General features: G+C 43.3%; 1 protein-coding gene across 9 annotated transcripts in view; it reads left to right on the forward strand.

Annotated features, from left to right (window-relative positions):
• The window catches only part of HDAC6 (histone deacetylase 6), a 172015-nt gene extending 161121 nt beyond the window's left edge, over positions 1 to 10894 (forward strand). For 8 of the 9 annotated variants that reach the window (XM_029611444.1, XM_029611455.1, XM_029611433.1 and 5 more), the window contains 3 exons: positions 7149 to 7295; positions 7386 to 7514; positions 8643 to 10894. In XM_029611444.1, coding sequence (XP_029467304.1) covers positions 7149 to 7295; positions 7386 to 7514; positions 8643 to 8723 — 357 coding nt within the window. In that variant the 3' untranslated portion in view covers positions 8724 to 10894. The remainder of the gene's footprint in view (positions 1 to 7148; positions 7296 to 7385; positions 7515 to 8642) is intronic. The other variant, XM_029611481.1, reaches the window with a different exon arrangement.
• Positions 10895 to 12657: the final 1763 nt, after the last annotated feature.

Raw genomic sequence — 12657 nt, forward strand, 5'->3', positions numbered from 1 at the left:
GTCCAGAGGTTGAACCTCCAATGGACTGAATACAGATTCCTTTCAGAGAGCAGCTGTCCACTGCACAGACAGCCAACTTAAATAGCTGATACAGCAAAACAAGGAGTTCTCAAACCTACCAGGTCATACCCAGCTGGTGCAGCACAACATCATTACGCCTCCTGAAGCTATTGTGTGGCCACGACCCTATCAGATTCCCGAGGCCAGGCACTGCATCCTTGAGACCAAATTGAAGGAGATGCTCCAGCTCAGAGTTACAGAGGAGTCTAACAGTGATTGGTCCTCACACACAGTGCTGGTGCCAAAGCCAGATGGGAGCATAAGGTTCTGCATTCACTTTTAAAAAGGTCAATGAGGTCTCAAAACTTAATGCATACCTGATACCTCAAGTGGATGAACTGAGTGGCTAGGATCAGCCCAGTTCATCTCTACCCTGGACCTTACAAAAAGTTTTTGTCAGGTGCCTCTCACACCAGCAGCAAAGGAGAGGACTGTGTTCTCGATGCTAAGGGGACTTATCCAGTTTACCATCCTCCCTTTTGGACTCCATGCTTCCCTGCAATGTTTCAGCGCTTGGTTGACCACCTGCTCCACCCACATCAAGGGTACGTAGCCACCTACTTGAATGGTGTATAGTCTAGACTGGAAGGCACATTTAAGCCAACTCCAGGCCATGCTAACCAGTCTGAGGAAAGCAGGACTGATGGCCAACCCTAAGGAATACTTGTGAGTGTAAGAAGTCAAGTATCTTGGCTACACCCTGGGGAGGGGAAGGGCAGGGACAGTCTCTGGCAAAATGGTCCCCTTCTCCACAGCTGAAACATAGCAGAAAAGTGAGGCAATCACTCAGGTGCCAGTTCTGCAAACAGAAGTGAAAGTGAGTGTTCCTAGGCTTCATGAGATATTACAGAAGACTTATCCCCAATTACTTAGAGAAGTCAGAGCCTCTCACAAGAGTGTTGTTGAAGAAAGCACCAGAGAAGATCCAGTAGTCAGCTGAAGCAGAGGAGGCCGCCTGAGCTCTGAAAAATGCTTTATGCTCCGATCCAATCCTGAGAAGTCTGGACTTTATCAAACCCTTAATGGTGCAGATTAATGCCTCAGACGTAGTCTTGGGAGTAGTCTTATTCAAAGAGAAGGATGGCCAAGAACATACTGTCATACATTAGCCAGAAGCTGATGCCACAGAAGAGGCATTTCTCAAAAGTCAAGAAGGAGGCCTTGGCAGTCAAGTGGGCCTTAGAGGCCTTGCAGTACTGCCTGCTGGGACGGCAGTTCATGCTCATAATGGATCACCAACTGCTCCTATGGATAAATAGAAATAAAGAATCCAATGCAAGGGTGATGAGATGGTTCCTGGCCCTACAGCTCTTCATCTATAAAATATGACATAGGGCAGGAAAGGAAAACATCAAAGCAGATTTCCTGTTCAGAGAGGTGTCCTGGTATAGACAGGTGCTTATCCGAATAAGGATGAGCTGAGGGGGGAATGTATGCTAGGGAGTGAACAGCAAACTCCCTCAAATCACCTTAAGGGACAGGACATAGCTATCTGGCCCGGTCCTCCTTAAGGATCAACCCCACAAGGGATTCTGGGTAAAGGGAGGCTACCCTCCCCATACTATAAGGAGCCGGGGCCCAGAAGGGTTAGAGAGGCCCTGGGGAGCAGGCAGAAAACCAGTTTATATGAAGACTTGTGATATTTAAGGTCTGAGTGCTACCAGAACTGCAAGGTGAGCTGCATTTGCTTTCTGTTTTGTTTCCTAATTGTAAATATATTTGCACCTAAGGAAACAGCCAGAGTCTGCCTCTTTATTTCTCTTGGCTGTTTCCTAAGCCACAACTGGCCATGTTACCAGAGGCTGGATTTAAGGATGAATTTGGGTATGTGCATGTCTTTCCCTTCCTGCTTCCCTCCTATTTCCTGCCCCCTTCCCCTCTCATTGTCCCTCCAGCCTTCTCTCCTTTCACTATCCCCTACACTCCTGTCTCCCTCCCTCCTCTTTACTCTCCTATTACTTTCCCCCTTTCATCCTGCTCAATCAACTCTGCCCCTCTCCTTTTCTTCCCCTCCTACCTTGGGGTCCAAGATAATGTTTGTGTGCTGGTGGGGTCTGGGAACCTCCACCAGCCCTTCTGCTTCTTGTACCTTTTTTTTGTTTGTTTGTTTGAGCTGGTGGTGCCCAAGAAAAATCTCACCAGCTCTTATGCTGCCTGCCGCCGCGGTTTCTCTTTCACAGGTGGGGTCCAGAAATCCCAGTCAACTGTTCCATTGCCTGCACTGCAATGCACACTTCCCTCTCTCTAGCTACAGTCCTGCCTACTGCACCAATTTGAGGTCATTACGTCACGCATGTGCTGATACGATGCAATGACTACCCGGAGCACCTAACATTCGTACAATATATAGGGATATTGTTTCGGCTAAGGTCTGTGTGTCAGGTTGGGTATGTTGAGAAATTTATCCTTAATATATAAACATATGAATTAAAGGGACAAAACATTACCAAGAATCTGGTATCTATCCAGGAGATCTCTGCGCTTGGGTAGATGTGGAAATATGAGGGCTTTGTGTTTGATTTCCTCCAGGTAAAAGCCTTTGGCAGAACTTGTCATGATGAAAGCTATAGAGTGCTGGAGAAATGCCAAACCCACTGTGGTTTATTAAGTGGTAGAAAATGTCAAGGTCAAGCAGTATGACTGGGTTGGGAATCCGTTAATACTGCATCTGCGGTCAGACATAGCGGTCCCCTGAATCCTCTGTTTACCCTCTTCTGAGACATAACAGGAAACTCCAAGATGATAATCTATCCTGCTCATCTAGAACCCAGTGATGGACTGAAAATATTGGTCTTGTAGAGAAATCATCATAATTTGTATACCAACCAGGAAACACAAGTGATAAATGAAAGATGGAGCGATTTCTTTGCATTGAATGCTCATGTGAACTAGAATAAATCTGTGGTTGTTGGATGGAAAATGGAAGCCCCAAATTCCCCCTCCCTGGGTAGACAGAAATCAGCACTGAAGGACTTGGAGTTTTAGGGAGTCATTTCAGAAGGAAGGCTGACATCTTTACGAAATAAAATGGACACCTCTAAGCCAAAAATGCTGAGATGGAAAACTTTTAAGATGTCAAACAATGAGAGATTTAAAATTGAGGACAATTTTCAAAGTCATTTATCTAGGTAAATTGACTTGTCTGAAAATTACCCTTCTTATTGGCCAAAAATTAAGTGAGAGTTCACAACATGTATACTTTTGTCATATTAGAAAAGGGTGTTCCCTGTGGTTGTGTTTTCAATCAGGGCTGGCCATTACACTACAGTCATAGTGCTAGTGGTGACCTTTTTTGCACAGCAAAGGCATTGTAGTTCAGCCTTATTTGGATGCCTGGCTTATCAGAGCCAAGTTGGAACAAGAGAATGGGTCAGCAACTGCCAGAGTAGTCAAAGTTTTTCAATCACTTGGTTGGATGGTGAACTTTTCAAAGAGCAGACTGAATCCCACTCAAGCCTTGGAGTTTCTGGGAGTGAGAGCAACAGTGCCATTGGTAAAGTGTTATTTACACAGGAAGTAATCTGCAAGATATACCTCTAATTGAGAGGATTGTTGACAGTGAGCTCTCCTCAGATGTGGGATTATCTTCGGGTTTTGGGGTCCATGGTGACAATCCTAGAATTGGTCCCCTTGGTGAGAGCACATCTGCAACCTCTTTAGAACTCCCTTCTCTCGATGTGGTCCCTGGTGTGTTGGAATTTCAAGGTGTGCTTACCCATTCCACAGCTGGTTGGCGTGATTTTGTGGTAGTGGCTCGACAAGTACAAGCTGATGAAAGTCCCAACGTGGGCAGTAGTGACAAAGGACGCAAGCCTAAAAGGCTTGGGGGGCTCATTGTCTCAACGGCGTGGTGCAAGATCTATGATCAAAATAGCAAGCGAGTTGGTCCATCAGTACATTGGAAACCAGAGTCATTTGCCTAACACGTCTGACTTTCTTCCCACCAATTTGAGAGCAGAGGTCAGAGTGTTATCTAACAATGTGATAGTGTTAGCCCCCCCCACAGTGGTTTGGACCCCGGTGGTAGAGTAACCGCCTACCTTGAGTACAGTGGCTGTGGGGAACAAACAGGTCCAAGCCAAGCAGGCGAGGAACGAACCCCGATGGTTGTCCAGGTCCGAGGCCAGCGAAGAGACAATACTCAGACAGTCCAGAATCAGGGCAGGCAACGAGACAGCAGATCCAGTAACATTCCAGGTACAGAGGAAGAAACAGCAACCAAGAACGCACCAGCACAGGCAAGCCTGTAGCCGAGGCACTTGCTGTGCTGAGACTCTGGGTTTAAATACCTATTTTTCCCGTGCTCTGTGCCAGCCTGTTGGAGATGTCAATGTGAGGGGTGGAGCTTCTGGGTTATCTTGGACCGTGCCGATGACAAGGGAGAGCCGTGCAAAGTCGGGGAGGGGGATGCCCCTCCCCCCCGGACCTGAGGTGCGTCTTAACAGATAGAAGTGGCATATGTGATCAAAGGACACCAAAAGTATTTTGGTTGCCCAAGAAATGGCTATCTTGATGGAATGGGCAGAAAGTTATTTGGCAGTGCTGCCCACAGCTCACATAGCTGGAAAGGGTAATGTTCAAGTGGACTTCCTTAGCCAGTATTCGTTGGACCCAGGGGAATTGGAATTGAGCAAGATAGCTCAGAAGATGGGTTGCTGGTGGGGGTGGAAGGGAAATAGAATTAAAAAAAAAGGTTACTAAGAGCCAAGAGTAACAGATAAGTATGAGAGAAAAAAAAAGTGCGAAAGCTTGCTGGGCAGACTGGATGGGCCGTTTGGTCTTCTTCTGCCGTCATTTCTATGTTTCTATATTATCTATGTCAATTAGGAATGCTCAAGTCCCAATCGTATGTCATATGCTTGTCTTTTTAATAAAACTTGTTAATGGAAAGATATTGTTGTCTTCAGGGAAGGAGGTCTTGAAGAACATGGACCTCCTTCCATTGGGTATCTTGAATATGTCCCACTCATCTGGACTGGTCTGGCTGCATGCTAAGAGAGGAGAAATATGATCTTAACTGATGATTTCCTTTTCTTGATCCCTGCCTCACTCAACCAGAACTCTCTTAGGTTGGCCTAGACTGGTGAAAGTACAGAATAGAAGGGAGCAAGACCTGTTAGACAGTCTCTTCTTCAAGCTTTCCATTCCCAAAGGGCAGGAGGATAAGAGAGAGAGCCTTGGAATAGCTCCTCCTTCTAAAAACTAAATTATAAAAATTGTTTTGTTCAGTTGATTAGCTTTGGCAAAGGTATACTGACCAGATTTACTACTGTACCAATTCATGAGTAATGCTATGGAAAACTTGTAATTCTGTGTCACCGCTTGCTGACAGGAAGGCATAACCTGGGGCGGATTATCGATGATGACAGGCCCGGGGATTCGCTGCCCAGGCCTAGCGCGGCTCTGTCACAGCCGTGCTCGGCAGACCACGTGATTAGAGCGACCGGCCCACCGGGGGATGCCCGATCCCCCGATAGGCCAATCCGCCCCTGGGCATAACCCACTTGTCTGGACTGGTATGACAAGATTCAAGAAAAGAAGTAATCAGATAAGATTAAAGTTCTACTTCCAGAACTTTCCTCCTGCACAGACCTATGTCCTTGTAACACGACAGCCAGCAACTCCCAGCATGCTCTAAAATCCTATCTAAGTGATGTCTGAGGTCTACCACCTTTGCACCAGGCAGGCAAGTTACCAAGCAATCCTTCTGCCCAATAGCCACCCAGCTATCCACATTTCTAATGATTATATTACCAATAAAGGCAGTCCTCTCTTTCCACCTGAATATTTGCCCCTGGAGCCGCATCCTTAGTGTGAGAGGATGACTCATCATGTCCTGGCTACAGGATCACTTCTACCATTCCAAGGTTCTTCTCTCTTTCCAGATGACCTTGCTGCTCCATTGTAGCACAGGAGTTGCCAGAGCAGATGTAGGAGCACTGTACTTTTGTCCCTGGAGGTTTCCTCTGGATAACTCTGTCTATCTCAGCTCCAACTTGATCCCTTTTTCCTCTGCCCACAGAGAAAGGAGATGCCAAATCTGTGGGGGCTTTTATGTCCATGTACCTGTGTAAGTGAAATTTCAAAAATTGCCTACCAGGTCCACAGGTACAAAACTACTTTGCATCTAGATGGGCTACTGAAAATTGCCCCAGATGACATTTTGGACCCAGTTTTTATCTTAATTTTGTTTTCTAAACATCTGAGTAGATGACACAACTTGTAGGGGGGGGGGGGGGTTTCTTCATACTTTAGGCCAGGGGTCCCCAAATTCAGTCCTCAAGGGCTGCAAGCCAGACTGGTTTTCAGGATTTCAATAATGAATAGCTTGAGATTTGTTTTACATCTGTTGTTTCCATTGCATACAGATATACCCTGTGCATATTCATTGTGGAAATCCTGACAATCAGACTGAGTTAAGCTTTGAAGACCATTTATTGGGACCCCCATCTTTGTCTAATCTTTGATTTGATAGGAGAGAAATCCAATCCTTGGTCTCTGCTGTTTAAGAGATCTTGGTCCCAGTCTGGTTAAGAAATGGAGAGGGAGGAGGGAAATCTCTCTTGAGATTTAGAGAGAAACTTTGCTACTTCCCATTGTATGTGCTGAAAACCAATTGGGTTAATGAAAAATGGAACATGTAGAGCAGAACTAAAATCCCTGTCCCAGAAACATTGTACCAGCTCCTTTTTAGTCTCTGAAGCTGGTAAATTTCCCAGAGGATCTGCACAGTAGTGCCTTAAAAATCTCAGTATTTAAAAGGACCATAAACCAGTCAGGCACCTGAATTACCTTTTCATGGCAATCAGTGTGAGGAGAAATGTAAACTATCTGAAGTGTCCCAAAGAGTCCTGTAAAGGAATAGGAGAGCTAGCTGAACATAAGAATGTCCGTTTTCTAATCAACATATGTGGGTAACATTTGTTACTTCTGTTCAATAATCTGTTAATGTTTTATTGCACCAGTTTGTATATGATTGTATACAATGTAAACATCTTTAATTTGTGATTATAAAATAAACATTTTCAGGGCAGGAGTGAGGTGCATTGGTAGAGCCGTTGTGTAATATCCATCTTTCTTGTACACAGAAGACGTTGTATGCAGTGACCCCGCTACCCTGGTGCCCTCACCTGGAGTCTGTGCAGCCCGTTCCCTTCTCTGGCTTGGATGTGCTGCAGCCCTGTGGGGAGTGTGGCAGCAAGGTTGAGAACTGGGTCTGTCTCGTGTGCTACAAGGTGAGATGTATTCAGAGGGGCCTGGTCCTGGGCCTCCTTCTCCTCCTCCTCCTCTCCTTTTAACCTCCGTTGCGTCTCTGTTTTCTGCAGGTATACTGTGGCCGGTATGTGAATGAACACATGCTGACCCATAGCCTGAGCTCTGGGCACCTCCTTGTGCTGAGTTACTCTGACCTCTCCGTCTGGTGCTATGGCTGTGACTCTTATGTCTACCACCAGGTGGGGCTCTCTACCTTCTCCTTCTCAATCTTTTCCTGTGTCCTTTATTTATTTATTTATTTATTTATTATTTTTGATATACCGAGTTTCATGATAGGAATCACATCAACCCGGTTTACAATTTACAATGTGGGTAAAGGCAGAGAGTAACAAAGTAGAGAACATTTCCCAATACAACAACAAATATAGTATGAAACTTAACAAAAATTAAAACAATATTTTGGATGTGAGAAAGTTACAAAAAACATGGACGAATAACTTGGAAATGAAAGGGGAGGAATTGTAGAACGACTATTAGCATTTTAACCAGCTGTATCAATTAATAAATAAGTATAATATTATAAAATATAAAATATAGATGTGTAGCAAAATGATCAGATATGATATTGTTGTGAAGTATAATAAAATGTTGCTGTGACTGCGTGTGAAGTTAGTGGGTTTTTTGTTTTGTTTTTTTTTACAGTTCCTAACTTTTGTGTTTATGCTGATGATGAGTGGGGAATTTAATCCAGATCTGGGAAAGCTTTTTTAAAAAGCCAAGTTTTTAGTCTTTTCCTAAAAGTTGGAGAAGTCTTTTCCTAAAAGTTGGAGAAGGTCCTTTCTCGAGGGACCTTCATTTCTAGTTTTTATTTTTCCTTATTTATTACAACAAAAGCAGGAAGAACTGGGGGGGGAAAAATGACTCCTCATTTGTATTGTTGCAATTAACACTGATAAATTCCCAGGAAAAATAAACTGAAAACTAAGGTCCCTGCCTTTCTCCTTTTGTGTCTTCCTACGCTCTCTTTACCTGTTGACCTCCTCTATCATCAGCTCAAGCATTTTTGTTAAAAAAAAACAAAACCACCTTTAGTACATTTTTTGAGTGATTAGAATGCCTTTTTTTCTACACCATCTCCTGCCATATAGTTCACTTCCAAGGCATACTCTGCCTCTTGTGTGGCTTATTGCTTTAGAGTCTGCTTCTGGTCCCAATGGGACATCACTTCTGTCTACAAATGTCTAAATTAGTCCCTGCTTTGGAGTGGTGGTGAACTCGTACATGAATTTCTCTTGCCCTCTGCCTACCTTCTTTCTCCTTCTGAGTGTCTTTCGGCGGGTAACATTTTTGTTTTAACTCTCAAATAGGTAATTTTGGAAGCCAAGAGAGTGGCCTACCGTATGAAGTTCAATGAAGAGATGCCGTTCTATGATGATGATATATTCTAACTATGTGAGTTCCCAGAACTTGCCCACCAAGGGGTGAGGAGTGTGGAGATTGGGAGTAAAAATGTCATTCTTCCAGTCTTTCCCTGCTCTCATCTTTTCAGCCTTACCACCGACTCATAGCCTTAGGTGATGGACGGACTAACATTCTCCGTGAAACTCCTCTGAAGCAGGAGGTAGGAAAGGATTTGCACAATGACTTCCAGTGGTAACCTCCACCCCACTTCATCTCTTCCTGGTGGGATGACCCTCCACACCACCAAGAGCTGTGACAGACCTCTTTCTATTACCTCAGAGGTGTGGAGGGGATTTTTGCAACCTACCACACCTGTCCTCATTGATAAACCCTCAACTTTCTGAAGGAGGAATGTTTGCATCACCTTTTGATTTGTTGGAGGAGGATTAGAATGGATTTCACAATCATTTTCATCTCTTGACAATGACGTCAATATCTCCCGCAGTGTTCTAGCCATGTGCTTGGTTGATTGTTAACCCTATTTTAGTGCTGTGGTGCTGGATTTAACGGTGCATGTGAACTTCTGGTGTGGAGGGGGGAATGGCAAAGTGATAGACATTTTGCTCTTTCTCTGTGGACAAGCAGCATATAATGAGCCACATAAGTGGGTGACGTCATCTGATAGCCCCAAGCAAGAAAAAAGCTCTCTTAGAGCTCAGAAATACCAAGATCTTTCTGAGCATGTGCAAGGGTTCCCAAGCACCTGCTGCCATGCAGGTCTTCTCTATTTTCTTTCTTCTTTCCGGCAGAATAGATGTAATTTTTGCTCTCTTCAGCCACTTGTCATTCTGTTGGGTTATGCTATCATTTGCTTTTTTTTTCTGCCTTTGTTTTTCCTTTTGTTCGTTTTTTATGAGTCAAAAAATAAATAATTAGAATAGAAGTTGTTTTTTCTTAATTCTAAAAATTGAGTTTGATTTGATTTCATCCCTTTTTATCAAGGCAGAAGAGGTCATTGCTTCAGTGCCAACACGAGATTAGCTGGCACCAAAATCCTTTTGGTGCAGAACATTACAGCATTCCCTGGTGCCATCAAACAGCAAATTTTACTGCCCTTGATGCAAATTACTGAGTGGCATTGAGTAAGAAGTTAGCACAGACCACCTTAAAGTCTGATTCTAATAAATCTGTGCTGATTTTGGTTCCAGAACTGAATAGTTATTCAACAGGTTATCTCCCTTCTACCTTGGAACACAACCCTTTTGTAAAGAGGATGGGGCTAGACTTCTTCTAGCAGTATCGCATATTCCTGACTCGTCTCCTTCCTCTGCTCACATAGGTGATATTATCTTACAATCCTTTGCTGTACAAGTGGAATCCCAATCTTCTTTTCCACTGTTTCAAGATGCTCCCATCAAATCTCAAAGTTTCAGTTCCTGTAAGGATAGGTCAACATCACAGGAGCCATCAATAATTGTCAGACTCCACAAGAGCAATCTGTCATCCTATGCCTCTTTATAATATCATTTTGAAGAGGAAACATGAGCTGGTCTACATCAGACCCTTCCCCAAAATTTGCCAGGAGCACCTCCCTAGCTGAGGATATTCTTATCCAGCCTTTCTACAAGAGATAGCTAAATCTTTTCCATTCACGTTACAGCAGTATGCAGAGCTTAGAGAAGATATTTTTGGAGTGTCAAAATGTATACAAGCCCCTAACCAGGTACTAGTAATTCCAGAATACAGGGTGCTAAAAGAACTCCAGACAAGGATGTGGCACACTCCACTTTTCATTTTACCACACACGATTGCACCTGCTCCCTATAGTGTTGACGGTTAGCTTGTTTAAAGGCTGAGGAGACTTGCATAGTGGTGGCTGTGTAGGAACCTGCACACATGCTCAGAAAGAGCTTTTCGCATCTAAACATCATTGGATGATGTTACTTATGTAGCTCATTTGTCCTGCTGGCTACGGAGTGCGCACATTACAGGTAAGCAACCTTGCTTTTTGTTATGTTATGTTCTTGTATTTTATTCCCCCAGTAGGTATCCTGATTATGAAACACCAGTGTATAGGGGGAGAGGGGATTCACCAACTTACCACTAGTGGACATGGATGCCTTATGGGGAAAAGACACAATTGTATTATTTTCTTATTATTCTGCTAAACAAACAAAAAAAAAAAGTCTAGTTATTATAAAATTATATCAACACCGTTTTGGCTCTGTGTGGTGCCTGGTTTATTTTCCTTTTTTTTTTTTTTTGGCTACTCCTCCTCCCCTCACTGAAATTGACTGTCTCCTAAATATAGTTTAAGTTCATATAAACATAGACTGAGGGGGTTGATTAATGCCAGTCTTCAAGGCCTGGTTTTTAGGATATCCACAATGAATATGCATAAGCGATTTGTATACAGTGGAGGCAGTGTGTGCAAATCTGTCTCATGCATATTTATTGTAGATATCCTGAAAACTGGGCTCGTTTGTGGCCCAGAGTTGGCCATCTCTGGACGATGATGTTAGATAAAGACCTAGTCTAGTCTGCCCAGTTTACTTCCTGATGACTGCCCTTTACTTCTTTTCAGCTTGGGATCCTCTGTGCTTATTTTGATTTATTTGTTTTTATATTCTGCTTTTCAGATGCTTTAAAGTGGATTACATTTAGGTATTGTAGATATTTCTCTATCCCCAAAGGGCTTACAATCTAAGGTCTAGGTTTATCATTTTGCTATAAATATAGCGCCCGTGATTTAAAAAAAAAAAAAAAAGGGGGAGCGTGGTTAGGATAATTTTCCTGGTACCGCATCGCATAAGTATTTTACCACAACGTGCGTTAAATTTATCATACCTGTTATTTTCACTCAGATAACTTTCATTGTATTTTGGGCTGAGACTGCACGTGCGCATCTGTAGAGGCTTACCAAAAAGTTAATTATTTATACCACTGTAAGGGGGGCATTATGAACTTGGGGTGAGATTTGGGGGGTGAATTGGGTTTTGGGGGGCAGTTTTACATGCACAGTCATATGTACGAACAGCACAGTTACCATCAGTGAAGATTTAATGTGATTTGGAGTGATGAAAGGTGAAAGAAGAGTAGATTTGTTCCATGTTATCTGCATGCAGTTAGGTAGAGAGTGCATCAAGCAAGGTAGAGAGAACATGGTACAAATTTACTCTTTTTATCTTTCATCATTCCAGATCACATTAAATCTTCACTGATGGTAACGGTGCTGTTTGTACTTATCTTCTGTTTGTGTATAATTAATAATTTTGAGGTATTTAAATAGCACTGTCATATCTCCCCTTTCTCCTTTCTCGTAGGGTACACACATTTAGGTCCTTAAGTCTCATTTAACAGGACCTATGGGTAGACTTTACACCAGTTTGATAGCTTTTGTCTGGATTTCCTTTACTCTAACTTTTTGTAAGTATATAAAAGAAAATTATTCCTTACCTGCTAATTTTCGTTCCTGTAGTACCACGGATCAGTCTAGACAGTAGGTTGTGTCCCCCTTCCAGCCGATGGAGTCAGAGCAAAATTGTAAGGATGGCCCCTAATAGGTTGGAGCGCCCTCTGTGTCCCTTCAGTATTAAGAATATCAAAGCCATAAAGGAACTGTGGATGGATCAGGAATCAAGTAACATTGAACTTTAAACTTTAATTGTGTAAAACTGTTAAGAAACTTGCAAAAAGAACTAGCAGGCACATAGCACATATTGAGTAGAGCTGAGAATAATCCCTATCCCATAGATTCTTAGGGAGGGTGTCTAGACTGATCTGTGGTACTACAGCAATGAAAATCAGCAGGTAAGGAATAATTTTCTTTTCCCTGTACGTACCCGGATCAATCTAGACAGTGGCATGTACCAAAGCTTCCTACAGAGGGTGGCCCCTGGCTAGCCCAGCTCAAATGACATGTGCACCGAAAGAACCAAACACCGGTGGTTGTACGTTCAAGCGATAATGACATGCAAATGT

The sequence above is a fragment of the Rhinatrema bivittatum genome, chromosome 1, assembly GCF_901001135.1.
Source record: "Rhinatrema bivittatum chromosome 1, aRhiBiv1.1, whole genome shotgun sequence".
NCBI classification, from domain to species: domain Eukaryota; kingdom Metazoa; phylum Chordata; class Amphibia; order Gymnophiona; family Rhinatrematidae; genus Rhinatrema; species Rhinatrema bivittatum.